The sequence below is a fragment of the Portunus trituberculatus genome, chromosome 26 (genome assembly GCF_017591435.1).
Source record: "Portunus trituberculatus isolate SZX2019 chromosome 26, ASM1759143v1, whole genome shotgun sequence".
Taxonomy (NCBI): Eukaryota; Metazoa; Arthropoda; class Malacostraca; order Decapoda; family Portunidae; genus Portunus; species Portunus trituberculatus.
Window position 1 is genome coordinate 1,561,238 of NC_059280.1, and position 17,357 is coordinate 1,578,594.

The 17,357-nt window shown below is 37.9% G+C and overlaps 1 protein-coding gene and 1 long non-coding RNA gene across 10 annotated transcripts in view; both read left to right on the forward strand.

Moving 5' to 3' along the window:
* Positions 1-11,783, forward strand: part of LOC123509146 (mucin-17-like) — an 88,038-nt gene extending 76,255 nt beyond the window's left edge. For 4 of the 8 annotated variants that reach the window (XM_045263322.1, XM_045263324.1, XM_045263326.1 and 1 more), the window contains 3 exons: positions 5,487-5,622; positions 9,938-10,089; positions 11,367-11,783. In XM_045263322.1, the coding sequence (XP_045119257.1) occupies positions 5,487-5,622; positions 9,938-10,089; positions 11,367-11,487 (409 nt within the window). In that variant the 3' untranslated portion in view covers positions 11,488-11,783. Of the gene's footprint in view, positions 1-4,035; positions 4,139-5,486; positions 5,623-9,937; positions 10,090-11,366 lie in introns of those variants that run through there. The other 4 variants (XM_045263323.1, XM_045263325.1, XM_045263329.1 and 1 more) reach the window with 2 other exon arrangements.
* Positions 11,784-15,020: 3,237 nt separating this feature from the next.
* LOC123509147 lies at positions 15,021-17,116 on the forward strand. Of its 2 annotated transcripts, none has more exons than XR_006676142.1 (2): positions 15,021-15,566; positions 16,652-17,116. It is a non-coding gene; the product is annotated as an uncharacterized LOC123509147 (long non-coding RNA). The 2 variants fall into 2 exon arrangements; XR_006676141.1 differs by having other exon boundaries at positions 15,021-15,549.
* Positions 17,117-17,357: the final 241 nt, after the last annotated feature.

Consider the following 17,357-nt stretch of genomic DNA (forward strand, 5'->3'; position numbering starts at 1 on the left):
GTTGTTGTTGTTCAAATATTTTCTCATTTTTATCTTTTGAATATTAGGGTACTACTACTACTACTACTACTACTACTACTACTACTACTACTACTACTACTACTACTACTACTACTATTACTATCACTTCTTCTTTTTTTTTTCTTCTTCATCATCATTTATTTTTAGGTTCGTATTCAAAACCGCTTTGTTCTCCCTTAAAAACCCTTATTACTTCAACTAGAGCCTTTTAAAAGAGTGTTTCTCCAGTTAATAATGCAGAAATCTTGTCACTCTGCCTCTAGAACCTTAAAAACACCCTTAAAAACCCTTATTACTTCAACTAGAGCCTTTTAAAAGAGTGTTTCTCCAGTTAATAATGCAGAAATCTTGTCACTCTGCCTCTAGAACCTTAAAACACCCTTAAAACCCTTATTACTTCAACTAGAGCCTTTTAAAAGAGTGTTTCTCCAGTTAATAATGCAGAAATCTTGTCACTCTGCCTCTAGAACCTTAAAACACCCTTAAAACCCTTATTACTTCAACTAGAGCCTTTTAAAAGAGTGTTTCTCCAGTTAATAATGCAGAAATCTTGTCACTCTGCCTCTAGAACCTTAAAACACCCTTAAAACCCTTATTACTTCAACTAGAGCCTTTTAAAAGAGTGTTTCTCCAGTTAATAATGCAGAAATCTTGTCACTCTGCCTCTAGAACCTTAAAACACCCTTAAAACCCTTATTACTTCAACTAGAGCCTTTTAAAAGAGTGTTTCTCCAGTTAATAATGCAGAAATCTTGTCACTCTGCCTCTAGAACCTTAAAAACACCCTTAAAAACCCTTATTACTTCAACTAGAGCCTTTTAAAGAGTGTTTCTCCAGTTAATAATGCAGAAATCTTGTCACTCTGCCTCTAGAACCTTAAAACACCCTTAAAACCCTTATTACTTCAACTAGAGCCTTTTAAAAGAGTGTTTCTCCAGTTAATAATGCAGAAATCTTGTCACTCTGCCTCTAGAACCTTAAAAACACCCTTAAAAACCCTTATTACTTCAACTAGAGCCTTTTAAAAGAGTGTTTCTCCAGTTAATAATGCAGAAATCTTGTCACTCTGCCTCTAGAACCTTAAAAACACTCTTAAAAAACTCGCGCCAATTTAAATAAAGCCTTTTGAAATAGCGGAGGTGAAACGCATAAAAATTTGAGAATACGAGCCTATTATTTTTTCTTCTCTCCTTTCAATCTGTATTAACTTTATATTATACTATGTTATTTTACAGACTCGTATATTTATCATTATTATTATCCTTTCTACTCTTATTTATTTTTTTTTTAACTTCATTTCACTTCATATCAATCGACACCTCAACTATTATTATACAGACGTGACATTAGAGAGCCCAGTTTCCCTTGTAAATTTGAGGCCATAAATTCTCAGTCCTATTTTTACGTATTTTTCACTGTTATTCATGCTCTCTCTGGTGTTGTGGTGTTGTGTGTGTTATGTGTCATTTTAGGTGTGGTGTTGTGTGTGTTTGGCAGGGTGAAGTGGAAGTTATTGGTGTTTTAAGGGTGTTTTTTTCATAGTTCTGGTTGTTCAAGAGGGCATTTTGTGGTGTTAGTGGTGTTTCAAGGATGTTTTTTCATTCTTTTGGTGTTCAGAAAGGTGTTTTGTGGCGTTATTGGTACATACAAGGGTGTTTTTCATGGTTGTAATAGTTTAACAGGCTGCAGTGGAGGTTGTGGTGGTTTTGAAGGGTGTTTTCACAATTAGATAGTTTAACAAGCACATCCTTTCATTAACACTCAAAAAAAAAAAACTCCTAAGAACTTCACCCGAGCCATGAAAAAAGATCAATTTAAATAAAGAAACTCATATTCAAATTTTATAAACCTTGCAAAATATTAAAAATAAAACGTTTATTTTATTACCACGAGAGACACAAGGAAATTTTTAACCCCTTCAGTACTATGTCACGTTTTGGTATTCATCCTGGTGACCATTTGGTGATTTTCTGCAGCTTTGGAAATTTATGTAAGGGATTAGAATAGTGAGGACTGTGGCCATTAATCTTCTGCCCTCCATACACCCTTCCTAATGTCAATAAAATGGTCTAATGGTACACAAATCTCAAGGTAAAAATGCGTCCCAGTACTGAAGGGGTTAAAATAGTGAGGACTGTGGCCATTAATCTTCTGCCCTCCATACACCCTTCCTAATGTCAATAAAATGGTCTAATGGTGCACAAGTCTCAAGGTAAAAATGTGTCCCAGTACTGAAGGGGTTAAAATAGTGAAGACTGTGACCATTAATCTTCTGCCCTCCATACATCCTTCCTAATGTCAATAAAATGGTCTAATGGTACACAAATCTCAAGGTAAAAATGAGTCCCAGTACTGAAGGGGTTAAAATAGTGAAGACTGTGGCCATTAATCTTCTGCCCTCCATACACCCTTCCTAATGTCAATAAAATGGTCTAATGGTGCACAAATCTCAAGGTAAAAATGTGTCCCAGTACTGAATGGGTTAAAATAGTGAGGACTGTGGCCATTAATCTTCTGCCCTCCATACACCCTTCCTAATGTCAATAAAATGGTCTAATGGTGCACAAATCTCAAGGTAAAAATGTGTCCCAGTACTGAAGGGGTTAAAATAGTGAAGACTGTGGCCATTAATCTTCTGCCCTCCATACACCCTTCCTAATGTCAATAAAATGGTCTAATGGTACACAAATCTCAAGGTAAAAATGTGTCCCAGTACTGAAGGGGTTAAAATGGTGAAATAATTAAGTGTATTAAGAACTTTTGAGCTCCGATTTGTCTATTTATTTAAGAGATAGGGTGTATAAATATGTATATAAAATTAGACTAGGTGGGTGTATTGGAATGTTCTATGCTTGTAAGGGTGTAGTGTGTGTGTGTGTGTGTATTGGGTGTATGATAACTCTTAAGGTTCTCTGTGTGTGTCTGTATAGGTTTTTATTCCATATATACAGATCCACACACACACAGCAAGCAGACCTGACCAGACACAGCGGTGCACACAAGGGATACGTACATGTGTATACTTTTTTTTTTAGGTATACATAGAGGTGTGTGTGTGTACTTCATTCCCTCCACGCACAGGTACACACGAGGCAGAGATGCACACGCGGCCAGAAGTTCACATATGTATACCTTTCTACCTTCAGTGAATTTCCCCTTCAAAGTGTTAGTTATTATTTTCCCTCTGTTCAAAAATTTCCCTTTTCCTTCCCTTCAAAGTAATTATTAGTGGCTTTTTTCCTCTTTTTTCCCCGCTAAATTTGAATTCCCTTCAGTCTCTCTACCAAAATATGTTTTTTTTTTTTTTTTTGTTTATCTTTCAAATTTACAATCATTTCAATCTGTCCCAAATCTTTTCTCTTCTATTCTTTTGTCCTATTCTTCTATTGACACTTATCATTATTGCTCCCTTAATCAGTGTTTCCTATCTTTCATAAAATGGTCTTTCTCTCCCTTCAAACTTACAATATTTTCAATCGCTCCCAAAATTTCCTCCTCGATTTCTATTTTTTTCGTTTTTTCCATCTGTCTATTGGCATTTATCATTATTACTCTCTATATCAATGTTTCACCCTATTAGTCTTTCGCAAAATGTTCTCTTTCTTCAAAATATTTTATCTATTCTATCTATCCCAAAAGTGTCCTCTCCTATTCTTTCTATCGTTCTATCCTTCGTTTCTAGATACACGTAGCATTATCAGTCCCTTTTGTCAATGAACCTCCTATTAATTAAGTCTTTCATTTTTCTCTTCTTTCTTCAAATTCATCATCTATTCTACCTATGCCGAAAATTTCTTATGTTTCTTTCTATTTCTATCTTCACAATTAGCTCTAAATCTTCTCCTCCTGTTCCTTTCTTCTTATCTTTCTATAGACAGCCCAAAAATCTTCCCTCTTGTCTCCTTCCTATTGACAATCACCCCCAGGTCATCATCTATTCCTTTCTTCTATTCATCTATTGACAATTAGTATATTAGTCCTATTCTCAATGTTCCACCCCCGTCCCATCCCCAGCCCCTTCGCTCTGGCACTACCAATTATAAGACTTAATGCAACAGCTGTGAAAACCATCATCTTAAACTTCTGTAAGCGCGTCACTGCAGATTACGAGACCAAGGTATATTACATTACTACACTCTCTGTCTCTCTCTGTCTCTCACTCACACACTCACACAAATTGTACAGTGCATTTAACTGAGTCCTCTTCTCTCTGTCCCTCTGTCTCTGTGTCTCTGTCTTAAGTTAGTGTACAGTATAACAACACACACATATATACACACATATACACAAACCTGCATCCTCTTAGCTTAGTTCTGTAGTGTTCAATAGACTGCGACAGGGATTTAGCAGGTGCCACAGAAAGCTTGTAAAATAGCTAGTCTTTTAAGGGACACATACACACATACACACACACACACACGTGGACACATTGACGAACACACCTGGACTGCAACTGTTCTTCTCTCACCTGTATAGCTGAAACAGGTGTATTTATTTATTTCAATTTATTTATACATGACAAACTTGCTGACTTAAAACACTTGACTGTATTCCCCCTGTGCAGCTGTTTGTGTGTCTCTCTTTCTCACTCTCCCTCCTACAGCTGTTCCCATCATGCTCTGCGGCTTTTAGTTTTGCAATAGATTTTAGTGTTTTTAAGTTGCTTTTACAATTTCAGACTCAAAACTATCTACATAAAACACTGCTGTCTATTCTGCTGTCTACGTTCTCTATGGGTGTTTTCAAGGTCGCAGAGATGACTAGCTGGGTTAACAAGAGTGTTTCTCCTGTTAGTAATGTAGAAATTGTATTAATCTGTCACTCAAGCCGTAGGAACAGTCTTAAAAACCTGTCACTTTAACTTAAACCTATGGGAAGCCACAGGGGTGTTAGAAGTGGTTATAGAATACAGTGTTTAGTTTGAGGCAACACACACACGTATGCAGAACCGCTAAGCATTCTGTAACTTGCATTCTGAAACTATAAAAAAAAAACTTTAATTGAAGTGACACGGGTTTCCAAGGGCAGATTAACACAATTTCTGCATTACTGATAGGAAAAACATTCTTTGCAAGGCTCCAGTTGAAGTGACATACAGGTTTTTAAGGGTGTTTTTATGGTTCTAGTAGCAGATTAACACCATTTCTGCATTACTAACTAGAAAAACACTCTTGAGGACGTGGCTAGCTATCTCTGCGGCTTTAGAAAACAGCCATGGTGGAAGGACAGAGCGTTTTAGAGCACAGATTAAAGATTATGAGTAAGATGAAGCACAGAGAGAAGAGAAGGAGAGAAAGACACACAAACAGCTGGAAAAGGGAAGGAAACCATACAGTAGAGAGACCAACTGTACCAAATGAAGGCGCGCCATCTGCATGTCATACTTAGCACTAACCACCACGCCCGCACGCACGCACATACACGCCACCTCGCTCCTCGCTTCAACCTTTCCTCCTTTTCTACAGCGGCAAGGGCGGCCCTGCTGCTGCTGGTGGTGTGGGTCAACCTCTTTTCCAGCTCTCCTCTCAACTGACTCGCAGTGCCTCGGGCGTGAAGGATCTCTTGCTGAATTGGTGTCAGTGCAGAACGCGAGATTACAAGGTACCCCCTGCTGACCTCACCCCAACACCCCCCTCTATACCCATACACCTCCACACCCCATTCAAATGTCACGCTCAGTAATCCAGTGAACCCCTCCCCACATCCAAACCCACTGAAACCATGCCAATCTCCTGCCAATCCCACCCCAATACACCCCTCCACACATGCCCACTCAGTCAACCCACTCAGATCCCCTATTCAGTCATCTAGCGAACCCCCTCACCCCTCTCTGTCAACCCCTTACTGACCACAACCCCTCAGATCCCTATTCAGTCACCCCAGCACCCCTTACCCGCCAACACCCCGACACACCACTCAAACACCCCTCTCAGTTATCTGGCGGACCCCTCCCATGATCTGGCCCCCTCCTCACCCCAGCACACCCACTCCAACACCCCTCTAGCTAGTCACCCCACCCACCACCCTAGACACTCCATAGTTAATACACACCCCTCCTTGACACCCCCTTGTCTCCCTGCACTGCGCCCCCCCACACTCAGCCAGCCCCAAAACCCCTCCCTCTCATTGTCCACTTATCCTCCACCTCTCCCTCTCACTCTCCCTCTCACTCTCTCCCAATTAACGTGTGGTGTGTGTTTTTTGGCTGGATGTGTTTGGATTAATTACTCTCTCTCTCTCTCTCTCTCTCTCTCTCTCTCTCTCTCTCTCTCTCTCTCTCTCTCTCTCTCTCTCTCTCTCTCTCTCTCTCGAACAATCCCCATCCCTCCCTCCCTCCCTCCCTCCCTCCCTGTTTTGCCACACTCCCCCCCCACCACAAGACTGAGGCACCACACCACCACACCACCACCACCACCACCACCACCACCACCACCACACAGTTGAGAGATTAAAGCGTCAAGAAGAAGAAGAAGAAGAAAAAGTCAAAATATACGAAAATAAATGAAATAGAGAAGGAAATTTTGATAAAGGAAGGAGATGAAAGAGAAATAAGGGGAGGAAGAAGACGAAGATGGAAATTAACTTAAAAAAAATTAATTATGGTGTTTTGTTATTTTTTTTTTTTTTAAGTTTTTTTTCTTGTCAAAATTAATAAAGAATTGAATAAATAAATTAGATAGAAATTGAAATAGATAGAAATTGATGAAAGGAAATTAAAATAAGGAAAAATTAAGGAAAAAAATATTATGATGAAATTAAAACGAAAAAATTTTAAGACATCAAAAAATTTGTAAATAAATAAAAAAAAAATAAGATTAAGATAGAAATTGATGAAAGGAAATAAAAAAATGGAAAAAAAATGAAAAGAAAAAAAATATGAAATTAAGAAAACGAAAAATTTAAATAAACATCAAAAAATTCATAAATAAATAAAAAAAAAATAAGAATAAGATAGAAATTAATGAAAGGAAATAAAAAAAATTGAAAGAAAAAGAAAATATGATAATGAAAATTTGAACAGAATAGAAAATGAAAATCCAAAATAAAAATAGATTAATTATAGATAAAAAAGATTGATGAAATAAAAAGAAAACGGGAAAAATATAAAATGATGAAATTAAATAAAAAAAAAAGGATGATAAAAAAAACCATGAAATGAAGAAGAAAAAAAAGAAAAAATAGATAAAATAATAAAAAAAAGAGAATGGGAAGAAAAAAAAAGTTAAAATAAAAATAAATAATATATCTGGTAACCTCTTAACAGTCACACAATCTCTCCTTATCGCTTCTTCTATCTCTATTATCGTTCTATCTCTCTTCCTTCTCCTTCCTCCATTTTCTTATCTATATTTCTCTATCTATCCTTCTCTTTTCCCAACTTATTATTTTTTTTCCTCCTGTTTCCTCCTCACTATTTTCCTTCCTGTCTGAAAATTTTTTGATGAAATAAAAAAAAAAAATGCGTTCGTAATAAGATGAAAATATATAGAAAAAAATAATTGAGGTATCTGGCAACCCCTAACTGTCGTACGGTTAGTAGAAATTATCGTACTCGGTCAAAAAAAAAAGAAATTCTCGTACTCAGATAGATAATATGAAACAAAAGAATGAAATAAAATAATGAAAGTATATAGAAATAATGAAAGTATATAGAGAAAAAAAATAATTGAGGTATCTGGCAACCCCTAACTGTCGTACGGTTAGTAGAAATTATCGTACTCGGTCAAAAAAAAGAAAATTCTCGTACTCAGATAGATAATATGAAACAAAAGAATGAGGTTATTTTTTTAACTATCGTACGCTTACAGAAAATTCTTGTACTCAAAATAATAACAATAATAATAATAATAATAATAATGAAACGTATCTGCTAACTCAAAATAAAAATAATAAATAAAAAAAAAATGGTAACTGGTAACCTATAACTATCGTACGCTGGCTGAAAAAGTATCGTACCTAGAAAAATAGTAAAAATAACAAAAAAAACTGGTAACTGGTAACCTATAACTATCGTACGCTGGCTGAAAAAGTATCGTACCCAGAAAAATAGTAAAAATAACCAAAAAAAACTGGTAACTGGTAACCTATAACTATCGTACGCTGACTGAAAAAGTATCGTACCTAGAAAAATAGTAAAAATAACCAAAAAAACTGGTAACTGGTAACCTATAACTATCGTACGCTTGCTGAAAATAATTGTACATCATTTCTTATGCATATTTCTTCGCTATTTCGCTTCAATTAACTGAGACTTCTAATAGATCGCTTGAAACACTAAGAAAAATACAAAAAAACTATAAAAAAGACTTCCCTTGTTGATTCTGTCCTTTTGAGAGGCCTATGTGATTTTCTATAGGCCTAAGCGTGGTGTATATATTGTAAATACACACACATACACACATACACACCTAAACACACACACACACGCACGCACATTATTAATATTTTGTGACAGTGTGTGCGTGTGTATGTATATTTTCATGTACACATTTGCTTGCAGTTAAGGACGCACACATATACACACACACACATGTACGTTTGTGTGCGTGTGTGTGTGTGTGTGTGTGTGTGACCGCCATTCTGGGAAGAGACGAATTTTTCATATTTTTAGTCCTATCCGTGTGAAAAATCCAATAATTTAGGCATATTTCATTTTTAACCCCATAAAAAAATAAATTAAATAAAAATCAGACAAACACAAGAGACTCCCCTTAAAACAATCAAAGAAAATGGGAGTGTATGTTTTTTTTTCTCTCTCTCTTTCCAACGGCGCAGCTGTGGATAGTTTGCATGTGCCCAGTATTAGTAATAGTAATAGTCCAATTTACTAGCACGTCAACCAGAAGTAGTCCAGATTTACTAGTTTATTAATAGTAGACTGAAATAGTGTTGATAGTGAATGTTAGAAGGAATGTTTGAAAAATTGTGAGTTTTGTATTATTATTATTATTATTATTATTATTATTATTATTATTATTATTATTATTATTATTTATTTATTTTTCTATTATTATTATTATTTGCATGTTTTATATTTATTTATTTGTTTGTTTTATTCATTTTCTGTTTTTTTTTTTTTGTTTATTATTGTGTTTTTTGTATTCTCTCTTTCTTTCTCTCATTATTATTATTATTATTATTATTTTTATTATTATTTTTATCAGTTCTTCTTTGTCTATCTTTTAGTGATACAATGAAAGACACTTAGGATAAACATTATTTTCAGTTTTCTCCACTAAACCTCTTCAAACACTCTTAAAAACCTCAAAAACTCAATAAAAACACTACAAAACACTAGAATAATTTTTTTCCATGTCTAAAACAATAATTCAGTCTTTTTAACGGGATCTCATTACGTATTTCTCTATTTTTCTCGACTAAACCTCTTCAAACACTCTTAAAAATCTCAAATTCCCAATAAAAACACTACAAAACACTAGAATACATTTTTTCCGTGTCTAAAACAATAATTAATCCTTTTTAACGGGATCTAAACCTCTTCAAACACTTAAAAACACCACAAAACACTAGAATACATTTTTTCCGTATCTAAAACAATGATTAATCCTTTTTAACGGGATCTTATTAAGCATATCCCTTTTTTCTCCACTAAACCTCTTCAAACACTCTTAAAAACCTCAAATTCCCAATAAAAACACCACAAAACACTAGAATACATTTTTTCCGTGTCTAAAACTGATTAATCCTTTTTAACGGAATCTAAACCTCTTCAAACACTCTTAAAAACCTCAAAAACCCAATAAAAACACCACAAAACACTAGAATCCATTTTTTCCGTGTCTAAAACAATAATTCATCCTTTTGAACGGGATCTCATTACGTGTTTTTTTTTTTCCTCTCCTCTCACCACCACCACCGCCACCACCACCACCACCACCGCCACCACCGTCTACAGGGAGTAAAAATTGAGAACTTTAGCACGAGTTGGAACGATGGGATGGCTTTCTGTGCCCTTATTCACCACTTCTATCCTGACGCCTTTGACTTCGATAAGCTGAACCCGAAGAACAGACGCCACAACTTCGAACTGGCTTTCCGTATTGCTGAGTAAGTGATGAATGATAACTACTGGAGGCTGACGGTGCTTGGAGTGAGATTAGTGGGTTTTATGGGGTTTTAATGGTGTTTTATGGGTTTTTTAGGGTGTTTTTGTGGGGTTTAATGAGATTAGTGGGTTTTTAGGGTGTTTTTGTGGGGTTTAATGGTGTTTTGTGTGAGTTAAAGGTGGTAGTGTATGATTAATGGTGTTTTGGAGGGTTTAATGCTTTATTGGAGATTTAAATGATGTTTTTGTGTTTTCTCAAAGGTGTTTTGTGTGGTTTAATGGTGAATTGTGGGTTTAATTGTTTTTTTTGTGGTGTTTTATTTTCTTTGTTTTTTTATCTATTCTAATATTTCTACTATATTTATTTTGATCTATTTATAAACACATTTGCTTAATCTTCCTTAATATTGCACTTTTAAACTGAATTGTGACCCCGTTGCAGTGAGAGAAATAGAAAAATGCTAAAATTATATACCACACTCTCTCTGTCCATCTAATATATTTGCTTAATCTTCCTTCATATTGCATTTAAACTGAATTGTGACCCCGTTGCAGTGAGAGAAATAGAATAATGTTAAAATTATACACCACACTCTCAATACATTTCCTTAATCTTCCTGTATATTGCATTTTTTAATTGAATTGTGACCCCGTTGCAGTGAGAGAAATAGAATAATGTTAAAATTATACACCACACTCTCAATACATTTCCTTAATCTTCCTTAATATTGCATTTTTTAACTGAATTGTGACCCCGTTGCAGTGAGAGAAATAGAAAAATGTTAAAATTATACACCACACTCTCAATACATTTCCTTAATCTTCCTTAATATTGCATTTAAACTGAATTGTGACCCCGTAGCAGTGAGAGAAATAGAATAATGTTAAAATTATACACCACAATCTCAATACATTTCCTTAATCTTCCTGTATATTGCATTTTTTAACTGAATTGTGACCCCGTAGCAGTGAGAGAAATAGAAAAATGTTAAAATTATACACCACACTCTCAATACATTTCCTTAATCTTCCTTAATATTGCATTTAAACTGAATTGTGACCCCGTAGCAGTGAGAGAAATAGAATAATGTTAAAATTATACACCACACACTCAATACATTTCCTTAATCTTCCGTAATATTGCATTTTTTAATTGAATTGTGACCCCGTAGCAGTGAGAGAAATAGAATAATGTTAAAACTATACACCACACTCTCAATACATTTCCTTAATCTTCCTTAATATTGCATTTTTTAACTGAATTGTGACCCCGTTGCAGTGAGAGAGCCGGAGTGATGCCGCTGCTGGATGTGGAGGACATGGTGGTGATGAAGAAACCTGACTGGAAATGCGTCTTCACTTACGTACAATCGCTCTACAAGAGATTGAAGGACGAGTGAAGTGCGAGAGAACTTATATCGATGGAACGGAACCAGCCCCGCCCCGCCGATAAGCCCCGCACTCCTGCTGCTGCTGCTGCTGGTGGTGGTGGTGGTGGTGGTTGAGTTCCGTTTTCTCTCTTCGGTCCTCAGGGGTCCCATATATATTCTGAATTGTGTCCCTTTTCTATGTGCGTGTCTGTGTGTGTGTGTGTGAGTGCGTGTGTGCGTGCGTGTGTGTGGTTTCTTAATGTTACTGTCATATTACTATTACTATTATTATTTATTATTTTTACTACTACTACTACTACTACTACTACTACTACTCTCTCTCTCTCTCTCTCTCTCTCTCTCTCTCTCTCTCTCTCTCTCTCTCTGGGACCAACGCATCCAGTCAGAAAGGCATCACAAACAGACAAACAAACAAACAACAAGTCTGTTTTAAAGAAAATGGGTTTTTTTTCTCTAATTTATTCTGTTTTATAAGTTATTGGTGTTATTCTCTCTCTCTCTCTCTCTCTCTCTCTCTCTCTCTCTCTCTCTCTCTCTCTCTCTCTCTCTCTCTATTTTCTTTATTTAATCGCGTTTAAGGCCATTTATCGTTCCTGACTCGTGTGTATGTATGTATGTTAGCTCTAAGGTGGCAGTGTGGCGGGGGAACACACACACACACACACACACACACACACACACACACACACACACACACACACACACACACACACACAAAACCCGCACATGACAGCTGTATGTGCGTTTTGGATACACACACACACGCACACACATTATATATATAGCAGTATATAGCCATGTGTGTGTGCGTGCATGTGTGTGTACGTTTAGAATGTGTGTGTGTGTGTGTGTGTGTGTGTGGTTAGGAGACGAGGTTTCATTGGTTCAAACACACACACACACACACACACACACACTGCCATACCTTGCCTTGTTACTAGTACAGGAAGGAGCGCCCTTGTCACACACACACCCCTGCCAGACACCCCTACCACATTTCTACCACATCACCACCACCACCACCACCACTACCACTCCCTGTCTCTCTAAGGACTGCAACAACAATTAAATATATGCTTTCAAAACCTCTACCCCTGCCAAACCTACCCCTGCCACCTACCCCTGCCACACCTACCCCTGCCACACCCCTGCCACACTCTTCAAAATGTGCTGTGTTGATAATGTTATGGAAAAGCTCAATTCACTACTACTACTACTACTACTACTACTACTACTACTACTACTACTACTACTACTACTACTACTACTGCCACTGTTTATATATATATACTCCACTGCAAGCTACTTAACTATTACTACTACTACTACTACTACTACTACTACTGGTAAGGTCAGAATTTACTATTTGAATCTATTTACCAATGCTTTTATATATATATGTGTATGTACGTATGTTTGTTTCACACTCGTAATATATAATGAATTAATATATTGGTAGTATTCACGTTTAATACCACTATACACTCTCTCTCTCTCTCTCTCTCTCTCTCTCTCTCTTTCTCTCACCGGTGTAAGGGTTCGTAATATTTCAGTCTTTAGTATTAGAAGCTTCACATTTTGGGTCAATCTCCTTTAGGTTAAGAGAAAAAAAGCAAGAATTTTAAAGATAGATATTTTGAAGTCAATTTTTTCACTCTGTCTCTCTCTCTCTCTAATTTTTTTTTTCTCTCTCTCTCTTTCTCTAGTGTTAGTTTAGATCTTGATTTGACTATATTTCTGCTTTATTGCTTTATATGAAAGGTCTACATGGTGCTGTGTTGCCGACAATAAAATTATGTATGTAAAAAATCTACTATTTTTATTATATTGTCCCCCTTACATTGAGAGACTGGGGGGGAGGGAGGGAGAGGTCTAAAAATGTTCATTCTCTCTCTCTCTCTCTCTCTCTCTCTCTCTCTCTCTCTCTCTCTCTCTCTCTCAGGCTTACAACAGGTAGAATGCCATGAATACATCAATAACCATCAAAAGTAAATTAATTAAGGTTATATAGATATGTCCCGGTCCACAGCCCACGCCAGGACTTCCAGGGATCCTACAGGTGAACGAATGAAGGAGAAAAGTGCAGGTAAACTATTTCAAAATGCTTCGCTGCTGTCAGGTATTGGAGAACACTTGTGCGCAGAAACCTACACCATTTTCCATGGCTCTAGTTGAAGTGTCATACTTGTCTTTGTGTATTATGCTGCTATTTTTTAGTCACTATATCGCCTTCCAAGAGGAAAGTGGACGCTTCTCTCTTCGGAGAGAGAGAGAGAGAGAGAGAGAGAGAGACATTTGCTAATATTTTAGACACAAGCGGGACGCATGTAGCTTATCTTTCGAGAGGAAGAGGGGAGGAGGAAGAGAGGAAAGAGAGAGAGGAGAGAGAGAGAGAGAGAGAGAGAGAAAATTTGTTGTTTGTGTGTGTGTGTGTGTGTGTGTGTGTGTGTGTTTTCACGAATGTTACAAGGCGGGACGCATGTAACTTATCTTTTGAGAGAGAGAGAGAGAGAGAGAGAGAGAGAGAGAGAGGGGGGGGGGGGGAACAGTCTATGCCATTGGGTAATTTTAGACACAAGGCGGGACACATGTAGCTTATCTTTAGTGATTGGTGGAGACAAGGATGATGGGAGGAGCACTAGGATTTGAGGGACAGCATACAGCGTGTGTAGTTGGTATCCAACACACTATACGGGACAACTGAACTGAAGAAAGCTCAGAAAAGAAATATGACGCCTACGTAGGCGTCACCGTATTTGCTACTGGGGCTTCATGACGCCCACATAGGCGTCACCGTAGTGAAGGGGTTAAGGGAGTTTTCTAAGGTTCTAGTATTAGATTAACCACATTTCTGCATTACTGACAGGAAAAATGCTTTTCAAAAAGGCTCTAATTGAAGTTATAAGGATTTTTAAGGGTTTTTAAGGTTCTAGCGACAAAGTAACACCATTTCTGAATTACCAACAGGAGAAATACTCTTTAAAAAGGCTCTAGTTGAAGTGATGCGGGTTTTTAAGGGTATTTTTAAGGTTCTAGTGACTGATTAACACCATTTCTGCATTATAACAGAAGAAACACTCTTTAAAAGGCTCTAGTTGAAATAATAAGGGTTTTTAAGAGTGTTTTTAAGGTTTTAGTGGCAGATTAACACCATTTCTGCATTATTAACTATAGAAACAGTGCACACCCCACCCCCCTGGACAAAGACTTAAGGGCCACTAGTTTGCCTCCTAATTCCTTCTCCACCTCCCTCCGTCTCAGTCATTACAACTCAATTCAACTCAAGCTTCCTTAGAAAAGTGATCCGTTCATGATACGTTTTTACTCTTCATTTTTTTAATATTGATTAGTTGATTTGCAGGCATGGTTCACTTGGAGAGAGAGAGAGAGAGAGAGAGAGAGAGAGAGAGAGAGAGAGAGAGAGATTATTACCTATTATAATCAATTTCCCGTTAATGATACGTTTTCTTTTATCTTTATTCGTTGATTTACAGGTAGGGTTTACTTAGAGAGAGAGAGAGAGAGAGAGAGAGAGAGAGAGAGAGAGAATTATTATCTATCATAATCATTTACAACGAAGGAAGCTTCAAAATGTTACAACAAAATTTAAAAAAATCCTGTATTATTCTAAATACTACACGGAAGATAAGAATGATTGATAAAACAAACATATGCAATTGAGTTTGTGTAATAACGGTTGGTTTGGAAGGCGTTAAAGAGCGTGGCTAGTTTATATCCAGGTGGTGGACCAGTGGTTCGGTTCACCGGCAGCGTTTCATAATGTTCGTTTGGCCTCAAATTGCTCTTTCCTTATCGGCAGGTTTTTTTTTTTTTTTTTTTTTGGGGGAGGGTAGACGAGAACGAAGCAAGATCAGTAGCTCAGGATGGCAGTGAGAGCAGTAGTACTTCAGACACCACGCCCGCTACATCTTTCAGTCTCCACGCCACCACCGACCCCTCGAGTCTACGCAGCCCAGTGGCCGTGTGTGTCTTGGCGTTGGGCGTGACGTGCAGCAACGGTGGTAATAGCAACGGGAAGCTTGATGCACAGCACAGCACAGCACAGCAGGTGTATGTAAATAAATAGTGTGCGTTGACTTGCTGTGATGATAGGAAGGAAGTTGTTAGTCAGTCAATAGAGGGTTGTTAGGAATTTTGACTGATAAAAGGATAACAGGATATGTGTAGGATGTGCACTGTGTCTAATGGAAGGTTAACTATACGGTGTCTGTCTGCTTGTATGTAACTAAGATGTATCGGGAACCATCGCTACGTATACTGTGTCTAATGGAAGGTTAACTATACGGTGTCTGCGTGTCTATGTAGGATGTATCCGGAACCATCGCTACGTATGAGTGTTAAATTTACTTGGTCATTCATTTACTAGTGCGGTTAGAGTAACGGGTTCAGAATAGATTTGGGTAATGACCGTGGCAAGTGAAGTGTTTTCGTGGTCATTGTAGTTGTGTAGGAAGGAAGAATTAGTTATCCTCTTCAGTACTGTGACGCATTTTCACCTTGAGACGTGTGTACGATTAGATAATTCTATTGTTACAAAGCGTGTATAGATGTCACAAGGTTAATGGCCTGTGTCTTCACTATTTTAATTCCTCGCGTAAGTTTCTGAAGTTGTATAAGATAAAGTACTAACGGAAGGAATATGAAAAAGCGTCTTGGTGCTGAAGAGATTAAACGTGTCGCGTTACTATAGAACTCCTTAAGTAAGTTGTATTTGAGGCTAAAATATTTCGGGTAAGTCGTTGTGGTTCCCTTGTTATACAATGGCTACCTCTGCGAAAAGAATGAGTGGACAGGATTTCTTAACGTAACGGGGCTGGTGTTTCAAGGTACGTGCATTAGAAACGAGATGTGGTAGTATAACGGTAAGTTTGGGGATATATTCTTGAAATTAGTTCTTAGTGGTAAGCGGGCGTAGATGTTTAAGAGGTTCAAGAGTGATGTAGGTAATTGGTAAACTCGGATACTAATGTTCATGTTCGATTTGTGGTGGTGGTGGTGGTGGTGGTGGGTGGTGGTAGTATCAAGAATACGTAGAATGAAGAGTGAAAGGCTGATTGAGGCAGTGAAGGAGTGTTTAGGGCAATGTTGCCTGTTAGCTGTAGGGATAATTAGTGAACAAGTTCATTTTTTTTTTCATTTTTGTCCATTACAGGAGTTGACGATCCAAAGGCCTGACTCCACAGCGGTAATGAGCCTTGTGTACCTTGCACTGTCTTCACTGACAACGCCCACTACTAACCCCTCTGCCTCCGCCACCGTTTCAAGATCAGGGAAGGACTCTGCCTTGCATCGCGCACTGTGATGGTCGCCGCCCCCGCCCCCGCACCCGCCGCCGCCGCTGCTGCTGCTGCTGCTGCCGCTAAGGGAGAATAGTTTGTTGAGTGGATGACGGCGCGTTCACTGACCCTCTCCCCATCACCCTACCAACTCCGGCCACCCACCCCCCTGCCACCAGACACCTGCTACACCACCACTACCGCCGGCTCCGTCCAGTGAAAGATTCATCGCAGACCTGCCATTCAACGCCTGCCGCCGCCGCCACCACCACCACCTCCTTATGGTGGTGTCACTGTACCTGGAGCTGTTGTCATGATTGAATAATAAATTGTGAAGAAATCTTTATTGTTTTGGAGAATTTCCTTTCCTGGGAATATTTGTGGCTGACTAGTCAGTAGTCGCCTCAGGCTGGCTTAGGTCACTGTCTGACACACCAATATTGCCTCCATCAACCTCCCACACTCACTCTAAACAATAACAGGCCAGAAATAAAAAACACGCTAACTAATTTCATGCTTTTTTTTTATCATAGCAATACAAGAAAATGGAGAGAGATGAGCTAATGTGAAAATATTAAAATG